Source organism: Physeter macrocephalus, chromosome 3 (assembly GCF_002837175.3).
Source record: "Physeter macrocephalus isolate SW-GA chromosome 3, ASM283717v5, whole genome shotgun sequence".
Lineage (NCBI taxonomy): Eukaryota > Metazoa > Chordata > Mammalia > Artiodactyla > Physeteridae > Physeter > Physeter macrocephalus.
Window position 1 is genome coordinate 28109004 of NC_041216.1, and position 18253 is coordinate 28127256.

An 18253-nucleotide genomic window follows, 5' to 3' on the forward strand; every position below is an offset into this window, starting at 1 on the left:
TTAGTTGCTCCGCGGCATGTGGGATCTTCCCGGACCGGGGATCGAACCTGTGTCCCCTGCATTGGCAGGCAGATTCTTAACCACTGCGCCACCAGGGAAGCCCCTCATAGTCATCTTTTTTCAATCTTTTCTTTTAAAACGTTAAGAGATCATATTTTAGTTAGAAAGGTCTTCCACATTCCACGGTTACAAATAATTCTCTCAAGTTGTTTTCCTAGTAATTTTAGGGCTTCCTTCTTATATATACATTTAAATCATTGATCCATTTGGAATTTATTCTTGTATAAAATATTAGTTTACATCCAATTTATATTTTTCTAGATGGCTATCCAGTTATCCCAATACCGTTTAATTCTTAATGTTTTCCCCATTGATTTAAGACACCACTCTTATTATTTATTGAATTATTACTTGCATTTGTTTGCATTAGTGGGTTCTATTTTTTTAAAAAAATTTATTGGAGTATAGTTGATATACAATATTGTGTTAGTTTTGGGTGTACAGCAAAGTGAATCAGTTATACATATACACATATCCACTCTTTTTTTTTAGATTCTTTTCCTATACAGGCCGTTACAGAGTATTGAGTAGAGTTCCCTGTACTCTACAGCAGGTTCTTATTAGTTATCTATTTTATATATAGATCCTTTCTTTTTTGTTGTCTTTATCAGGTTTTGGTATTGTGAGCATGCTAGGTGTGTAAAATGAGTGTTTACTTGGGGTTCTCTAGAGAAGCAGATATACATACAGTATGGGAAGAGATATATGATGAGAAATTGGATCACACAATTATGGAGGCTGACAAGTCCCGTGATCCACTGTCTGCAAGCTGGAACCCAGGAAAGCGGGTGGTGTAATTCAGGCTGAGTCCAAAAGTCTGAGAACCAGGGCAGCCGGTGGCGTGGATTTCATCTGGGTCTGAAGGCCTGAGAACAGGGGACCGAGGGCAGGAGACCGATGACCCAGCTCTGCGGTCAGGCAGGAGGGGTCTAGTTCTTCCTTCCTCCACCTTTTTGTTTTATACAGACCCTCGGCGCCCGCCCCCGCCAACTAACAGCGGGAAGGGCAAACTGCTTTAAAACTGAGTCACCCCTTCAAATTAGAATTTCATGCGGAAACACCCACACAGACACACCCAGAATAATGTTTAACCAGACATCTGGGCGCCCTGTGATCCAGTCAGGTTGGCACTTAAAATTTTAAGCTTTTTCTGTGTTTGCTACCTTTTCCTGTGCTTTAAAATAGTTTAAACAAAAGGCAGGACCTGTTTCTTGAAGGTCTGTTAAAACTTAGCTATAAAACCATCAGGAACTTGGTGCCTTTTGAAGGGATGTTTCGACAACCATTTAAGTTTCTGTTTATGGTTATTGATCTATTTAGGTTTTTTCCATCTCATCTTGTGTTACCTTTTGGGACACATATTCTCTAGAAAAATGGTCAATTTCATTTAGTTTACAAAGATGTTCGGATAAAATTGTATCTAATTTAAAGCTTCAAATTTGTATCATTAAATAGCAAAAATTCAACCAAGTAAATTTTAAAGCTCTAACTGGCTTTATTGAACAATTCATGAATCAGGTAGCATCCCGTCTACCAAGTAGAAAGGCACTCGGAGGAGCTGAACAAAAAGGAAGATGTTTAGAGGCAGAAGGGGGAGGGGGTAAGGAAAGAGAGGGCTACCTCACCTTCCTCTGGGGGATGGAAGGGGTCCACGTGGCTGTTACCTCATTGGTGCCAACCAGGAAATTCCAAACTGGCCAGTTAAGACCACTTTCCTGGGGCATATTGAAACGGCAGTTAGGTTAGGTACTGAGCCATGGTTCGGTGACACTGGCTTAGTACGAGTGACAAGTGACTGCCTTCTGGGCCTGTTGTTTCTTTTTGAAAGTATCTATGATTAGGTTCCCTTTCTCATTCCTAATATTTTGGTGAATCTCTCCCTTTCTTGGTCAGGCTTATCCAAGGTTTCTTCACTTCATCATTCTCTTCAAAGAACTAGCTATTGGTTTTACTTATTGGTTCTCCCGTTCTTTGTTTTTGTTTCTAATTGTATCTTTAATTTTAATTAACTTAATGAAAATTTAATTTTATATGCTTTTATCAAGTCCATCCTCTTAATTTTTAAAAAGTTTAAAAAAAGTTGAATGCTTAGCATTTTTTCCATTTATCTGTTTAGGAATAATATCACTTAAGGTTCCGCAGTTTTCTTCTAGGTGTAGCGTGGACTCTCATACGTTTTGATCTTTAGTGTTCTTATTTCCACAATTGTTGGGTTCAATTTCTGTTTGCTTTTACCTAGAATATAGAAGTGGTTTAAGTATCCCCACGTTAAAAAATGCACTAAACTCTTCTTGCCCTTTCACGTGGGCCCTTGCCCTCATCCTTAAAGCCCGGCTCACATGTCTCTTCCCTGCAGAGCCTCCTTTCTGCATCTCCTGGCCTTTGTAGGTGCTGCTCTTTATTTTATTTTATTTTTTATTTGGAAAAAGAAGTTTTATTTTTTAAATTTAACAACTGATTTTTTTTAAACATCTTTATTGGAGTAAAATTGCTTTACAATGGTGTGTTATTTTCTGCTTTATAACAAAATGAATCAGCTATACATATATCCCCACATCCCCTCCCTCTTGCGTCTCCCTCCCACCCTCCCTATCCCACCCCTCTAGGTGGTCACAAAGCACCCAGCTGATCTCCCTCTGCCATGCGGCTGCTTCCCACTAGCTATCTGTTTTATGTTTGGTAGTGTATATGTGTCCACGCCACTCTCTTACTTCGTCCCAGCTTCCCCTTCCCCCTCCCTGTGACCTCAAGTCCATTCTCTAGCAGGTCTGTGTCTTTATTCCCGTCTTACCCCTAGGCTCTTCATGACCTTTTTTTTTTTTTTCCTTAGATTCCACCTGTACACGTTAGCATACTGTATTTGCCTTTCTCTTTCTGACTTGCCTCCCTCTGTAGGACGGTCTGCTCTTTATTTTATCTCGTCTGTTGTCTGTTTCTCCCTTCTCCTACTGCTCTTGGGGTGTATCAGCCAGGTTTGTCCTGGTAACAGGTAGTCCCGGAATCTCACTGGTTTAAAACAGAAAGCTTTGTTTCCTGCTCTCAGGCCACGTCCATGTGGGCTGGTGGCGGCTCTGCTCATTGTGGTCACACATGGCAGCTGTCGCCTGAGTATCGCCGGCCGCCCCCCACAGCACAAAGAAAGGCCCAGAAATGACCCGCATCCCTCCTCCCAGCTCGGGGGCTAGAGCTGGCGTGTGGCCCCGCCCGGTCTCAGGGCCTGCGCAGCGTCCCAGCGAGGCCCCAGAAGGTGAAGAGGTGCCGATTCCTGGTGTGGATATTCGGTCGGCATTAGAGACGACCGTAGGAGCATCTCACCAGTGGGGACTCTGCTGATTCATCTTGCTGTTGCCCAAAGCATTCAGCACGTGTGGGTAGAGCAGTGGGTCACTCAGGACTCTTCCATGATAGAAACTCAACTCAAAATAGTTGAAATGGAGAGGGAATTGATTGGCTCACGTGATGGAAGGGCCCTGACCGTGAGGCCTGGCTGCGTCCTGGCCCTTGAGTGATGTGGTGAAGACCTGGTGTGTCTGTCTGTCTGCCTGTCTCCCACACCTCTGTCTGCTCACCCTCCAGCTGTCCGTGGTGGCTTCCTTCCAGGCAGGGTTTCCCTACATGGTGGCTCCGGGAGCTGCTTGGTTATCCTCGGACTTAGGAATCCCAGCAGGAAGAACTTCTTTTGCTCAGTTGTCCAGTCAGAGTCCTGAGATGGAGCCCCTCCCTCTGCCGGGTCACCGGCTGTACCCCGAATGACTGGGATGGGGGTGAGGCAGGGCGTGCATCCTGGGTCACACACCCTGTCTTGTGTGGGGTTGGGCCAGCCCCCCTGACCACAGGGGTAAGGGCTGGGAGGGTGATTCCCCAAAGGGAAACCGTCAGTGCTGCTCTCGGCACAGAGGGTGGATTCCGGTGGTCACCTGATGGATTGAGGGCCCGATCTCCTGTCCCAGGTCTTTCCCTGCACTCAGCTGTTTCTACTGTGTAGTTGCATCCCAGCTTTGACCAGCTTTTCCTGCATTTCTTGATCTTCGAATGAGTAGAGATTGGTAGTTCCTGCCAGTGGGACCCGGCCTGTCTTCCGGAAGCCCACCATCTCCACCCCCAGAGGGTCTGCTGGGCACAGAGCAGGGCACTGTGTGGGCTCCAGGGAGCACTGTGGAGGTTCAGGGGGTGGGGGGACCCCACAGGGAGGGCTCCCCCACAAGGCATCTTGCTTTGGGCTCGAGATGATCCTGTCGCCCGCTGAGCCAAGCCTCTTTCTGGGTGACTTGGGGGGAGGGTGTTACTCTCCCGTGTGTGGGGCTCACCGAGCCCCAGCGTGACTTCCTAAGGTTCCGAGCTGCTGGGTGCACACCCTTCGAGTTCTCTACCAGAAGGGTTATTGCTGCGTCCTTGGCAGACAGCTGCTGGAGGACTCGGGGATTGAGCTCTGGTGCAGACGTGCGGTAGCAGCGTCATCTGGTTTTCAGATCCCGTTTGGGGGCCCGCGGATCTGCGTGGATGGAACCTGGTTCCTTTGGTTTATTTAATTTGGATTTATCACCGCATTCATGTCACATTAACGTGATCGCCTTCACCCCAGGTTCCAAGCATTTGCAAACGTTGCCTCCCAAGACCTAATATAAGAGACTTAAATATCGGCTGATGTTTAACTTCTGATGGAAATTTTCCTGCTTCAATATTTTACCTACTTAAACGGTTCTTTTGGAAATCTTAATGATATGCAGCTGTCACTTTAAGTGAGGTGCTCTGGCTTTCTGTTATGAATTATCCTTTTTATTTTTTCTGCAAAATTACCAGGGAGCAAAGGTCCATTCATCACCCTCCGCAAGGGGGTGTGTGCGGGGCCGCTAGAGGGCCCTCCGTCTCCAGTTTTTGGAACCCGGCATTTCCCTGACCCATATTTTGCTTTTGAATGTTCTGGTGGCGTCAGAATTTTGGCGTGTCTGCTTAATAGATATAAAAGCAGCCGGGAAGAAGGGGCCATTGAAAATACGTAACCCTGGTTTTTCCCAGAGCACGCTGAGTTAGATGCTTGACGTGGTTGTGACCTCGTGTGCGGGCGACATTCTCGAGAGCATCCTCCCTGACAGGCAGCTCGCCTGCCCCGAGTCGTGTCATGCAGGACATCACGCAGCAGTGGAGAGAGTGAGAGATGTCGATCGAGCAGGGGATGGAAGTTAGCGGCCGGGAACCTAACACACCTGCACAGCATCTGCCGGAGAGCCTGAGTGAGCGGTTCAGAGCCAAGGTTTCCAGGAGGGAGATCACACTTCTGAGCCTGGTCTTTGAAGGTGACCCCAGCCTAGGGCTCTGGGCACGTCTCATACTTCCCACTTCTCTTGGGCCTGATTCACCGAGACAGGGCACCTCTGGATTCCTTCAGCACAGAGACCCAAACCCACTCCATCGACAAGCATCCCTTTACCTCTTCCTAGATTTTGCTCACTTCCTCCGTTCCTGTGATCAAAGTCTTCAAGAGAATGACTTTTTAAGCCCAAATAATTAGGAATAAGGGCCTTCCAAATGGGTCGGCCTTGTGAATTCTTAGTGTCTGGAGTACCATTGAATGCTGAGTAATCCTTTATTTTCCAGGTCTGACGGGGGAAAGCTGTTTTTCACAATCTTTATTTAAATCACAGAAATTGTGTCTTTGGCTGTGATGACCCCTTCCTTCCCCCTGCCCTTGGGGCAAGCAGTTCGGCCCCATCCTGGAACATCCCCACAGCCCCACCTTCCTGGTCCGAGGCCTGGCCCCTCCCTGCCTGGCCCTGAGCTGCCACAGTTGCTAAGCAACAGCCTCCTCTCCCTTCAGTTAAGCACAGGCTGGTCTGTCTGCAGGGCAGCCTTTTCCTCCACGAATCCCGCTCATCGGGCCCTGCCGGCTGATTCTCTTTTCCTCCGTCCCCCCCAGAATGCGCAGCTACGTTCAAGCAAAAGCATTCTCTGGAGGGCAGCTTGCATTGTGGGGTAAAGGGCTTGAATGCTGCCTTTCATGCAGGGCCGGCTCCTGGTTGGTGTTCATGCATGGGGACCCCACCAGCCTTCCCAGGGAGGACAGTGGAGAGACCTCTGCTCTCTCCAGCCTGGAGGATGTCACCAAGCCTGCTGCCTGAGCTCCCTCGTGCCTGTGTACTTACTTTCTGTCTTTCTGTGATGCTCGCCCACTCGACTCGTCAGAAGTGCTGTCTGAGAAGTGCTGACCTGAAAAGTAGCCCCTCTTGCCCTGGAGCGTGGAGTGGGCTTCAGGTCCTCGTGGTCTGCACACCTACCCACTCCCCCCAGGCTGAACGCAGAGGAGCGTGGGATGCAGGTGTGTCACCTGGCGGGACGCGGACAGCCCAGGTTTGGGGCAGATCGCAAGCCCCCTCCTGGCCTTTTAGTCAAGTGTAGGGCATTCGGGCTTCTAGAAGCTGAACTGAAGAGAGAACTGGACACTTGAGCTTCTGTCGACAGTGCTTTTCAGCAAGTGGAGGCTGATTGGGGAGCAAAAGGGTGTCGGGGAAACTCATCTTCAGACGGGGGCGCAGCGGCTGCAGCTGCAAGCTTGTCTGTCTCAAGCACTCGGCGTGGCCCTGTCCGCGTCTGTCTGCGTCGCGGTTGGCTCGGGTGGCATGGCACCCACTGACTCAGTCCCTTCCGGGGCTGAGGTGTCCCTGAGCTGCACAGAGCCCCTGGCAAAGCTGTCGTCTTAGTCTCTGCGTTCTTCTTTTAACGACCAGGTGATTTACCTGAAGCCAGAGCCCCGCGGCGCCACGGCCAGACGTGGATGTTATTCCCGGTGGGGTGACAGGAGGGCCCCATCTGGGGAGCCACCAGCATCCCCTGCCGCGGGACCTCATCCTCTGCGAGGGGCCGCCTGGTGCCATCGGTTCAGCCAGGAGCGTCTTCAGGCTCCAACAGGGACGCAAAGACATACCTGATAATGATCAGTAAACTAGAATTTAAGTTATTTTAAATTCCACAGGTAGTACAGGAAAACACGCTTACTCACATGTCTAAAGGGTGAGGTTCTAGCCCCTCAATGTTCCTACCATTCCACGCATTTCAGTGAATTTACCTACAGACCTTCATCCACGTGTCGTTTTCTTTCTTTTCCTTTAACAGAGGCGGGATTCCCTTACGCGGGTTGCTTGATAACTTGCTTTCTGCACTGTAACTTGTCTTGGCAACGTCCCACGACGTCCCACGTCAGGACCCGCCCCGTCGACCTCCCCCTTTTTAATTGCTTCGGGGCTCCACACCCAGATGGACCAGCTTTAATTGAGGGCTTCCATTTTCAGGAACACGTGGGCCATTCTCACGGTTTGCTGTTTTCAGCGGCGCCGCGGCAGAGGTTCTTGCGCGCGCTGCAGATGTCACCACGCACGCGGCCTTTGCACACACGCGAGGGCCCCATGGTTTGGTCTCGTCGGCCCCGGCAGCTCGCAGCCTGGTCGTGCTCAGTGGCGGAAGGCGGGCTTCCCAGTCAGACCTCCACACCTCCATCGTGGCTTTTGGGAGACTTGGAGGAACGACAGTGGACGCCTCTGGAGGACACTGTGTTGTCCGGGCAAGACCGTTAGATTGTGTAGTTGGCGAAGCACCTTGATCAGCGACCGCCGCGTGGAACATTGGAACAGAAAGCTTTGAAACCAAGTTGTTTTGTGGTTTCGGTGTATTTTCTCACGGCCCGTGCCTCGCTGGGGTGTGTGCGTTTGGGCCCTGGGATCCCCAGCAGGCACTGCTTTCATCTGCTGCAAAAGCCTTTTTTGTGCGGCCGGTTGTCTAGGAGGTTAAGATTGTGTAGGTCAGGATGTAAAGAATCACCTCAGAAACACCACGCAGTACCCAGCTTAGACAAACTGGGGAAATAAAGAGCGTGTGAGAGGTTTAACGGGCTTGGAGGGTTTAACTTTCCGCAGGGTTCAGGTCCCCCTCAACTAGAGGACACGCGGCCCGGCTCCCGAGCGCCAGGCTTCTCCGAGCAGAGGAAGATGGAGCCATTTCCTGCAGGTTTTTCCTCGCTGCCAAAATCAACCCGCGTAGCTTTCAGTCTCCTTTTAGGGTGGAACAGAGGAGAACCCGGCGTGCTGCTCTTCTGTTTCACCTTCTAGACTGTTCCGGGTGGCGGGGTGGTGGTGGAGATGAGTGGCTGCACGGAGCCCCGAGCTGTCTGGGGAGAGGCACGTGGCGTCAAGGACAGTGGGGCCCTGGCAGAATCCCGGTCTGTGCTTTGCTTCTCGCGAGATGACATCTTTCCTGGGAGGCGAGGCTTGCTCGATGATTCGCTACCTCCCTCCACAGGGAGCTCGTTTCAGGAACCGGAGGCTCCCTGGACTAGAGGGCGCCGAGTTCTTTGGATTCACGTTAACTTGGCTTTGAGAAAGGAGCTGGGCTGGCGAGGGGCTGGAGAGCCTGTAGCTCAGCTCAGGTGGGAGCAGCGGAGTTGGGGGCCTCCCTCCACGCCGCCCCCGCCGCTTTCCTCGCCCCCTGTTCCTCATCAGCCGGATCTCTCCTCCTGGGGTGAGCCTGCAGTGCCTTCTCCAGGTGGATTCCGAGGTGGCTGGAAGGGGCTTTGGTGGCGTGGCGGCCCCAGGGCACAGCAGGGCCGGCTAGGGGCGTGCTTCCCACGTGCGGTTCCTGCCTGGTGGCTGAAGCTGCGCTGTGGTGGGGTTCAGGGCTGCCACGGGAGTCGGGCGTCCTCCCTTCAGACTGCACAGCATCCGGAGTCACGGCCCTCGTGTGCACTGGCCGGTCGGTAGGTGCTAGGTGCCGCCCGCGCCTGCCCCGTGCCGTGTGCCCTGGGGCTTGGGGGCCACGGGGTCAGGTGAGCTGCTCATGGGCACCGCCCGGTGCGGGGCTCAGACCCACGTGGCCGTGCGGGGACTTGGGCAGCAGAGACCACCGGGGAGGGAGGGAGGGCCAAGCGCGGGCAGTCGGGGCCACACGCGGGTGACAGGAGCAGGGCTAGCTACCTGTGGGGGGCACGATTTCTCAGGGCCCAGGACGCCCTGAAGTCCAGCCGGCGGTGGCATCCACATGCCGCGGCCAGAGTCGGGTCACTGTGAAGGGGACCGAGGTGCGTGAGGAAGGCGCGGTCCTCGGGGAGACCAGACCTGTCACCTCGGACAGGTGCCTGGTCCCGCCCGGGCCTTCAGGGGAGCGGGGGGGGGGCCCTGTCAGGGTGGGCCCCGGTCAGCGGGCAGCCCCACCGTGGACCCGAGGCGGTGATGCTGGCGGCTGACGGCAGGAGAAGCGTGCGTGTGTGGGCTGATGGGGAGGTGGTGGGTGGCCCCAGACGCCGGAGCACAGCGCTGAGAGTCTGGGGGTTTCAGGACTAGAGTGATGCCTGGACCGCTAGACAGGAGTGCAGGGCCTGGGATGGGGGTGGAAGCAGCGCAGGCAAGCCCCAGCCCGGTCCTGCCCGGGGCCACCGCGCGCTGGCCGCGCTCGGCGGGTGGGGACAGCGCCGCGGGAGTGGTCGCTCCCTCCGCAGTGGGGCACCTCAGGCGCTGCAGGAACCAGCCTCGCATCACCCAGGGCAGGGCCGCCCTCGGCCCCTGGCTCCAGGGACCCCCGTGGAGGACCGACCTCGACTATTCCCGGTACGAACACGGCCGCGCTCACGCCCCTAGAGTGAGCGGCCTCAGGGGACGCGCTGTGAGTGACGGGAGAGCCGGAGCGCCCAGCCGTGCGTGCGTCTGTTTAGACGTTTCTTATGTAACAGGACAGCAAGTGGGCCCCAGCCAGGGAAGCACCAGCCCAGGCAGACATCAGAGCCCGGCCCCACGAAGGCAGGGGAGGGTGAGCCTTGAGGTGAGCGCACGAGAGCCTCAGGCGTCCGGCAGCCTCGGTCTCCTCGCGAGCAGGGCGGCGCCCGCGGAGGCGGGCGGCGAGCCCGGGCTCCGTCCTGCGGGCGGCGACGGGACGAGCACCCTGGGTCTGCCCGCCAAGCGCCGGGGCTGCCCAGCTCCAAGCACCGGTTACCGCCGGGGGGGACTCGCGCCAGGCCTGCCTGAGCCGGGCTCCGGTGCCCCTGCCCCACCCAGGCTGACGGCCCCTCCCCGGCCCCTGTGCTTCCTCCCAGGCCTGCCAGCACCACCGCCCCGGGGGCTCACCACCCCCCAGGACTCGCCAGTGGGACCAGGGGTAAGTCCAGGCCCGAGAGGCCTGTCTCGGGATTCCTCGGTCAGGTATTTAAAGGTTCTGGGTGCGGGAAAGTCCCCTTTGCATCTTTAAGAACAGCCGATGTCCCGTTTACTTGCGCGGGCTGGGAAGGTCCCAGCGAGCCAGAGGGGAGGGGCCCCCAGGTGTCGGGGTGCAGGTGTCCTCAGCCGCCCTCCTGCCCGTCTCCGCGGCGGGCCCCTGGCGCGCTGCCCTCAGCACCGGCCGTCAGGGCTGTGGCTTCCGCCGTTGTTAATGGTCCTCCGGTTGCCATCGGAGGCCTGTGTCCGCACTCAAGCTGATGTGCTCCCGCGGTTATGTCTGACGGCTGGGACTCTCTCGGGACCGAATGGCCTTTTTTCCCCTTCTGAGACACGGAGGGGTGCTCTCCGCCGCCTCCTCTCCTGACCCTCTGCTAGGAGAGGGCGCCGGTGAGCCCGTGGCTCACCATGGCAGGTGCGCCGAGCAGCTGGTGCTGGAGGGGACGGGGCGGCAGCGACAGCGGCCAGCACGTTGGCGGGCCTGTCGGAGAGCAGACGTCTCCTCCAGTGCTCGGAGCTGCGGCCGCCCCTCCTGAGCCCGTTGTGGGTCTGCCCGTGGCTCGGGGCTGGCTCTGGCCAGCGTGCTTTTTGAATGAGGTCCGACAGAGTTGGCTTGTCCTCCTGATGGCCTTGCCTGCCAACATCACCCCGGACGTTGCCTTTCTGGGAAAAGCTGAATGATTCGGGGTCCAGGGCTGTCCCCAGGGTGTGGCTTTAAGGAGGACCGTGCAGCTGGGAAACTGGACCAGAAGTGAATGTGGCGTTTGCCCGAAGACATGTATTTGGGGACAGCCTCCTGGGCCCTGCTGGCCTGTCCCAGCATTTTCCCTCCAGCGGTTGGCGTGGAGCCCCTGAGTGCTGAGGGGCCACAGGGCAGCACCTGCAGCCCCAGAGGCAGGAGGCGCTCACGGCGGCTTGTGGGTTCTGAGGGGAGCTGAGCAGACCCTAAATTCTTCTCTGCCCCCAAGATGCTGCCCGGACCCCCCAGTGCCCCTCGCCCATTTCTTCAACACCTCTTCATGGGTTGGGTCCTTCTCTGTACCAGCACCACCCCCCTCCGCCCCCCCCCCCCCGGGCCAGCTGTCACTGTTGATGACAGACGTCTCGTTTGTTAACGTGTACATCATAAATAGAGACCAGGATCTGAGAGACGGGTCTTCAGTAGAGCGAGGGCCCGCCACCTCTTCACACCGGCCTTTTAGAGCAACGTTCGTTTTCCTCACGTTAGTCACATTTACCTGACCCTGTGCCGGGTACCTCGCCAAGCCCTTTCTCACAGTAGGCCTGTGATCAAGGTACTGTTAGCACCCCTTCTCTGTACCAGCACCACCCCCCCCCGCCCCCCCCCCCCCGGGCCAGCTGTCACTGTTGATGACAGACGTCTCGTTTGTTAACGTGTACATCATAAATAGAGACCAGGATCTGAGAGACGGGTCTTCAGTAGAGCGAGGGCCCGCCACCTCTTCACACCGGCCTTTTAGAGCAACGTTCGTTTTCCTCACGTTAGTCACATTTACCTGACCCTGTGCCGGGTACCTCGCCAAGCCCTTTCTCACAGTAGGCCTGTGATCAAGGTACTGTTAGCACCCCCACTTTACAGGTCAGGAGACTGAGGCAAGACCAGGTTAGTTAGGCAACTTGCCCACGTCACGTGGCAGTGAAGTGGTGGAGTGGGGCTTCCAGGGCCCACGTCAGCTGCCATCATGGTCACTGCCTTAACGGGCGGGTTCATGTCGTAGGAACACAGGTGGTTAGAATCAGAAGGGGTCTTGGAGAAGTTCAGTCCAGGGGTGGAGGTGAAACCCAGAGAGGTTCAGAGACCAGCCGGCCCTGCAGCCTGAGTGTCAGAGAACCCACCCGGCTTCCCCGGCCATTTCCCCTTCTCCACTTGCTTTTCCTTGTTAATAATATTTTTATTCAAATATTACGATGTGGGAGAAACCACAGAATTGCCCCTCTCGGCAGTTAGAAAGGAAGCAATTAGACGTGATGCCGGGTTCCAGGAGATTCCAGACCTCACTGCTCCCTGTGGCCGCTTCAGAGTCCTCCCTTCCTTCCCAAGGGTCTGTGCCAGCGGGTGGTGGGGTGGTGGGAGGGGCTTTGTGAAGTTACTGGGGTGCATTTTGTCGTCTTACCCAAGCTTTCTTCCCTTCAGCTGTCGCTTTCCCAGCTGGCGGCTTCCCCACAGTCCCCAGCACAGCGCCGCTCGGCCAAAGCCTCCTCAAAGCCACCGGGGAGCCCCACGCTCTCCCTGGCCCCGGGGGTAAGTAGCCTGCCCCTCCTCCCGCCTGCCTCCTTCCAGGGAATGGCTCCAAACTCCTGACTTCTGTGGAAGTCTCTGGCTTTGTGAGCTGCCCTGGTCCTTGGTGAGGTGACCGAGACCTTCCTGGGTTCTCTGTGATGCGGGCTGGACATCACCTCCTTCCAGCTTTAGATATTTGCCACCATCCGTCTTGGTGACCAAGGGTATTTGGTCTGGGAGCTTTTCCTGCCACAGGGCTTGATTTAGGCTTTGCTCTACCTGAGAAGACAAAGTAAAAGCGCCCTTAGATCTCTGAACATGAGAGGAAAAGGAAAGTTTCGCTGGAGATGTAAATAGAGGTCAATCCAAGTTGCCAGCTCCCCCTCCAGGACGCTCGCCCTGCGGCTGGAGGAGAGTTTGTGAAGCCCACCGTCCCCGATCCCAGTGGCGCTAATGGGCTAAAATTGGCCTGTTTCCTTCTACTGAACTTGGGGGACTCACGTAGAGTTTGCTGGTTCACCTGCAAACTTCGGTCTTGCCTTGGAAGTCTGTTGAGGAAAAATGGTTCCATTTAATTACTTCCTTGAAAAGCCTGGTGGTGAAATGCCTGATTCTAAAATATATCTGGGCCCGTGTCATTATGAAGAGCCTTCACCTCTTCTGTTACTGAGGCCCGTGTGCCTTGCCTCCGGTCACGTGGGCCTCCTTCTAAATGAAACGGGAAGCTTGGGAGGCCAGTTGGAGAGAGAGCGTCCCAGACCCCGTCAAGCTCTTCCTTTAGACGGAGGTGGGCGGAGGGTGCCGGTGAAAGCCTAGAGCATTCGGTGACGTGGGGACAGGGAAGCGTTTACACAAGCTCGGGGGCTCCGTCCCACAGTCTCCCTAGCGTTACTGGAGATGGTTTCATCTTTCTGCTCCGTAGACGTGGTTTGGATGTTAATTTGCCTTCTCAGGCATCACGTGTCTCCTGTGCTACCGAGCTGTTCAAAAAATTATGATTCCTTCCTTGTTGCTTTTCGACTCACATAGAAGACAGGATGCCCAGGTGGATGTGAATTTCAGATAAACAATACTTTCCAGTATACGCGTGTCCCGGATGTTGCGTGGGATATACGTATACTAAAATTCTTCATCGCTTACCGGAAATTGCAGCGCAGCTGAGCCTCCTGTGTCTTCATTGGCGATGCGACAGAGGCAGTTCACCCGTGAGCCCCAAGTCCAGGCATCCTTGGTTACGGGTTGGGATCCTCGTTGGCCTCACCTGGGGCCCCATTGTGTCCGGCAGGAGTTCCCCTTGGGGGGCAGGATCTCTCACCTGGAAGCTGACCTGAGCCAAACGGCCGTGGTCCTGGGCACATCCACTGCTGAGCAGTTGCAGGAGCTGCCTTTCACACCTGTGCACGCCCCGATCATCGCGGGAGCCTGGACCAGGAGGTGAGGGGCAGGTCTGGGAGGGCCCGGGGCAAGTGCTGTGTGATCAAGACCCTTCGACCCCCTGAACGGTAGGCTTTCCCAGAGGGCTGGCTTTCCGGGTGCTGCCTCTTGGCTGGCCCTTTCCTGGAGGCTGGCTCAGGAGGCCTCCTGTTCCAGCTCTGGAGGGAAGCCGTCACGAGCCTCCCTAGCGCTGCTGCGGTCCGCCGGCTTTCCCGAGATTCTGGACGCCAGTAAGCAGCCAGCCGAGGCCGTGGATCCTACAGATCCCGTGAAGTTCAACCCTCAGAAGGAAGAGTCAGACCGTCTGCAAAGCAACGAGATAGTGCTACAGTTTCTTGCCTTTAGCAGGTAAACTCTTGCATATTTGGTCTGTTGCCCTTTTCCTGGCTTTTGCATTTCTCGCGTTGGGGAAGAACTTCTGTGTGGCTCTGGCGGAATACTACGATCGGGTCTTAACGGGACTGCGGAATGCCCTCTGTCTTTATTTTCGTTTGGCTGGGACCCACCCACTACCATTTCCAAATGCTGTAAAACCAGCTTTGACCGATCTCCTGTGGTCCTTAGTTACAGCGTGGACAGAGTGTCGCCCTGTCCTTGGGTACTGGTGTAGCCCCGAGATCCGGGCTCTCCAGCCATGCCTGAAGTGGGGGGATGGCCGGCGGGCTCCCCGAGGTCACAGTAGGGCTGCTGGTGTGGATGACGGAGGCGGCCTCTCACCTGCTGTCTCCCTGCGAGCGTGTGACGAAAGCCCGGGTTCTCCGCCCGGACCCTTGATTAACTCGGAGCTGTCGTTGGATCCAGGGTGTCCCAGGACGACCAGGCAGCGCCGTGGCCACAGACTGTGTATTTCACCTTCCAGTTCTACCGCTTCCCCCCCGAGACAACGCCGCGGCTGCAGCTGGTTGAGCTGGACGAGGCCGGGAAGAGCGGCTCGGCCTCCCTGCCCCACCTCCTCGTCCTGATTCACAAGGACGGCTCCTTTGATGCGGGTAAGCTCTGGGCACCCGGCAACCGTGAAATCCAGGGCCAAGCTTTGCCTGCGAATTTTATTATTTAAAAAATGTTGAACAGTGAAAAACTTCAAACACGTTCACAGTTTGAGAGACGAGTGCGATAAATCAGCCCTCCCGCCGCATCTCCTCTGACGGCTATCAGTGACACCCCTGCCCGGGTCCCTCCCCAAACCGGGGCTACGTGATGCAAATTCCAGACGTTACATGATTTCATCTCTAGACATTTTCTTATGTAGACCTAAAAAAGTAGAGTCTTTTTTAAAAAACATAAACTCAATAATATTACCCCATCTAAAAATTAATGATGACTTAATATTATCAAATATCTAGCCAGTGTTAACATTTCCCCAGTAACTTCATAAAATTTTTTAATAGTTTGTTCAAATCAGGATCCCAGTAAGGTCTGTATGTTGGGATGGTGTGACTCTCCAGTCTCTTTCTACCTGTAGCCGTCATCACCATCCTGTCTCTGTTTTTTTCTTTTTTTGAGGTACGCGGGCCTCTCACCGCCGTGGCCTCTCCCGTCGCGGAGCACAGGCTCCGGACGCGCAGGCTCAGCGGCCACGGCTCACGGGACCAGCCGCTCCGCGGCACGTGGGATCTTCCCGGACGGGGGCACGAACCCGCGTCCCCTGCATCGGCAGGCGGACTCTCAACCACTGCGCCACCAGGGAAGCCCCTGTCTCTGTTTTTTCGCTTTAATTTATTTGTTGAAGTCACCACGTTGCTGGTCCCCTAGAGCCTCCCAGTGTCTGCACTTTGGTTTTGCGGCCCAGTGGTGACATCTGCGGTGTTCCTCTGTCCCCTGTTTTGCCTGTAAATTGGAGTTAGATCTAGATGCGTGAGCAGATGCATACTTTTGGTCTGGGGCAAGGAGTCTGTATTGCTGGCGGTGTGTCCCCGTCTCTGCAGCAGCACGAGGCCTGGGTTGCTTCTTATGCTCCATCAGTGACCATCAGGACTGTTGCTTATGGATGGACCACTTCATTCAAGGCTGCACAGTGGTGATGTTTTACTCCTAGAATACTTCTTCGTTTGTCAGCCAGAATGCTTCCTTAAAACGAAGCTTCTCCTCATCAGCTCTTTGGTTGCCTTGAGGTGCGATTCATATAGAGACGGCAGAATCATGCTTGATTTTCTTCTCTTTTGTTTGCTAATTTTTAAAATAGTGAGACATTTCCCAGCATCCTTCAAGGGTGGGGCCAATGGCTTTTTTTTCTGATATCATTATCAACTGATGGATTTAAACTGCAGTGGACTGAACATACCAAATATGCTGTTGTTCTTGGTGGCCAGTTGTCCTGTCTTTGGCCAGTCACACGGCTCGTAAGGGACATACCTGGGGTCTGAACCACTGCTGCCTCTTGAGTAGAACTTAACAGGTGGAAAAAGACGTGTTAAAACATTAAATGAAATTAGCTTAACAACATTGACATCAGACAAAAGTGACAAAAGGCAAAGGCATTGCTGAGGATCAAGAAGCCTATTAAATAATAATTAAGGGAATAATTCACTAGGAAAAAATGATTCTGAATCCGTGCACTTCTAACAACCACAGCTTCCAAAGATAAAGGACAAATTGATGGACTTTATAAGGAGAAACTGACAAACCTACAATCATAGGAGGTTTTGACACGCTTCTGTCAGTAAATTGATCAAGCAGAAAAAAATTAATGAGAATATTATAAAATACAATTGAAAGAGATGATCTTATAGGACCTGTACAACCAATTTAGAGAATATGTGTTATTTTCAAGTATCCTTTGAAACTTATAAAAACTGATTATTCATGTATGTGTGTATATATCTTAGGCCACCAAGCAGGTATTGCCGTATACCAGGAGACCCTATATCTAATCTAATTTTATAGCATTCTTTGACCATAATACCTCAAGGTCAGAAATCATTCACTGCCCTCCCCCTGGAAGGCTCCAAACTGCTGGATGTTTTTGAATTTTAAAACGTATTTCTAATTTTTCCCTAGGTAAATGAAGAAATCAGTGTAGAAATGGCTGCTTAAAACTGAATGACAAAATAATATTGCATATCAAAACTAATACGTAAAATGGCCTCAGCCATAAAAAGGAACGAAATTGGGTCATTTGTAGAGACGTGGATGGACCTAGAGACTGTCATACAGGGTGAAGTAAGTCAGAAAGAGAAAAACAAATATCGTATATCAACACATATGTGTGGACTCTAGAAGAATGGTACAGATGACCTTATTTGCAAAGCAGAAAGAGAGACACAGATGTAGAGAACAAATGTATATGGATACCAAGGGGGAAAGGGGTGGGGTGGGAGAAATTGGGAGACTGGGATTGACACATATACAGTATTGATACTATGTATAAAATCCCGTGTGTCACAACTACTGAGCCTGCGCGTCTGGAGCCTGTGCTCCACAACGGGAGGGGCCGTGACAGTGAGAGGCCCACGCACAGCGATGAAGAGTGGCCTTGATACTATGTATAAAATAGATAACTAATGAGAACCTACTGTATAGCGCAAGAAACTCTGCTCAGTGCTCTGTGGCGACCTAAATGGGAAGGAAATCCAAAAAATAGGTGGTACATGTATATGTGTAGCTGATTCACTTTGCTGTACAGTAGAAACTAACTCAACATTGTAAAGCAACTATAACAGCAAGGAGGCCGTGTGGCCGGGGAGGCAGGAGCCGGGGCAGTGGAGGGGCTGGGGGTCTGTGAGCAGCCGACACCCAGGAGAAGAGCCGAGCACGTGCACCCCTTCATTCGGTCCCTCCTGAAACAAATCATCTAAAGGAAACTGAGAGCCCAGACACGGAGCTGGCATAGCTATGGGCTCTTGAATCAGACGGACCTGGTCGGAGCCTGGCTCTGCGCTTGACTGGCTTCATGGCCTTGGGCAAGTTCCCTTCCGTGGAGCCTCCATTTTCTCATCTGTAAAATGGGGCTGGTTTCAGAACGACTTCGACCTCAAAAGCACGATGCTGAGTGACAGGAGCCAGTCACAGAAGGTCACGTCCTGTGTGAGATCACTTATACTAAATGTCCAGAACAGGTAAACCCACAGAGACAGAAAGCAGAATACAGGTCTCCTTTGAATACAGGTAGTGAAGATGCTCTGGAGGGTGATGGAGTGTGTTGCCTCATCTGTGAAATGGGAAGGTGGTGTCCGCACAATCCTCAGCGTGATGCCAGGCTCGGGACATCTGAGGAGCCAGAGCTGTTTACGAGGCGCTCTGCACAAGAGCATCCAGAGGGGCACTGTGGCCCAATGGTTACAGCTCAGCCTGGGGTGTCCAACTAACCTGAACTCAAAAAGCTGCTGTTGGG

General features: G+C 53.7%; 1 protein-coding gene across 4 annotated transcripts in view; it reads left to right on the forward strand.

The window, feature by feature from the left end:
• Window positions 1-18253, forward strand: part of NPHP4 (nephrocystin 4) — a 163049-nt gene that overhangs the window by 84759 nt on the left and 60037 nt on the right. For all 4 annotated transcript variants that reach the window (XR_008616963.1, XR_003679210.2, XM_024125612.3 and 1 more), the window contains exons 12-16: window positions 10130-10191; window positions 12403-12510; window positions 13775-13923; window positions 14080-14271; window positions 14725-14912. Coding sequence is in view for 2 of the 4 variants with exons in the window: in XM_024125612.3 (XP_023981380.1) it covers window positions 10130-10191; window positions 12403-12510; window positions 13775-13923; window positions 14080-14271; window positions 14725-14912 (699 nt within the window). In the remaining 2 variants the exon portion in view is untranslated. The remainder of the gene's footprint in view (window positions 1-10129; window positions 10192-12402; window positions 12511-13774; window positions 13924-14079; window positions 14272-14724; window positions 14913-18253) is intronic.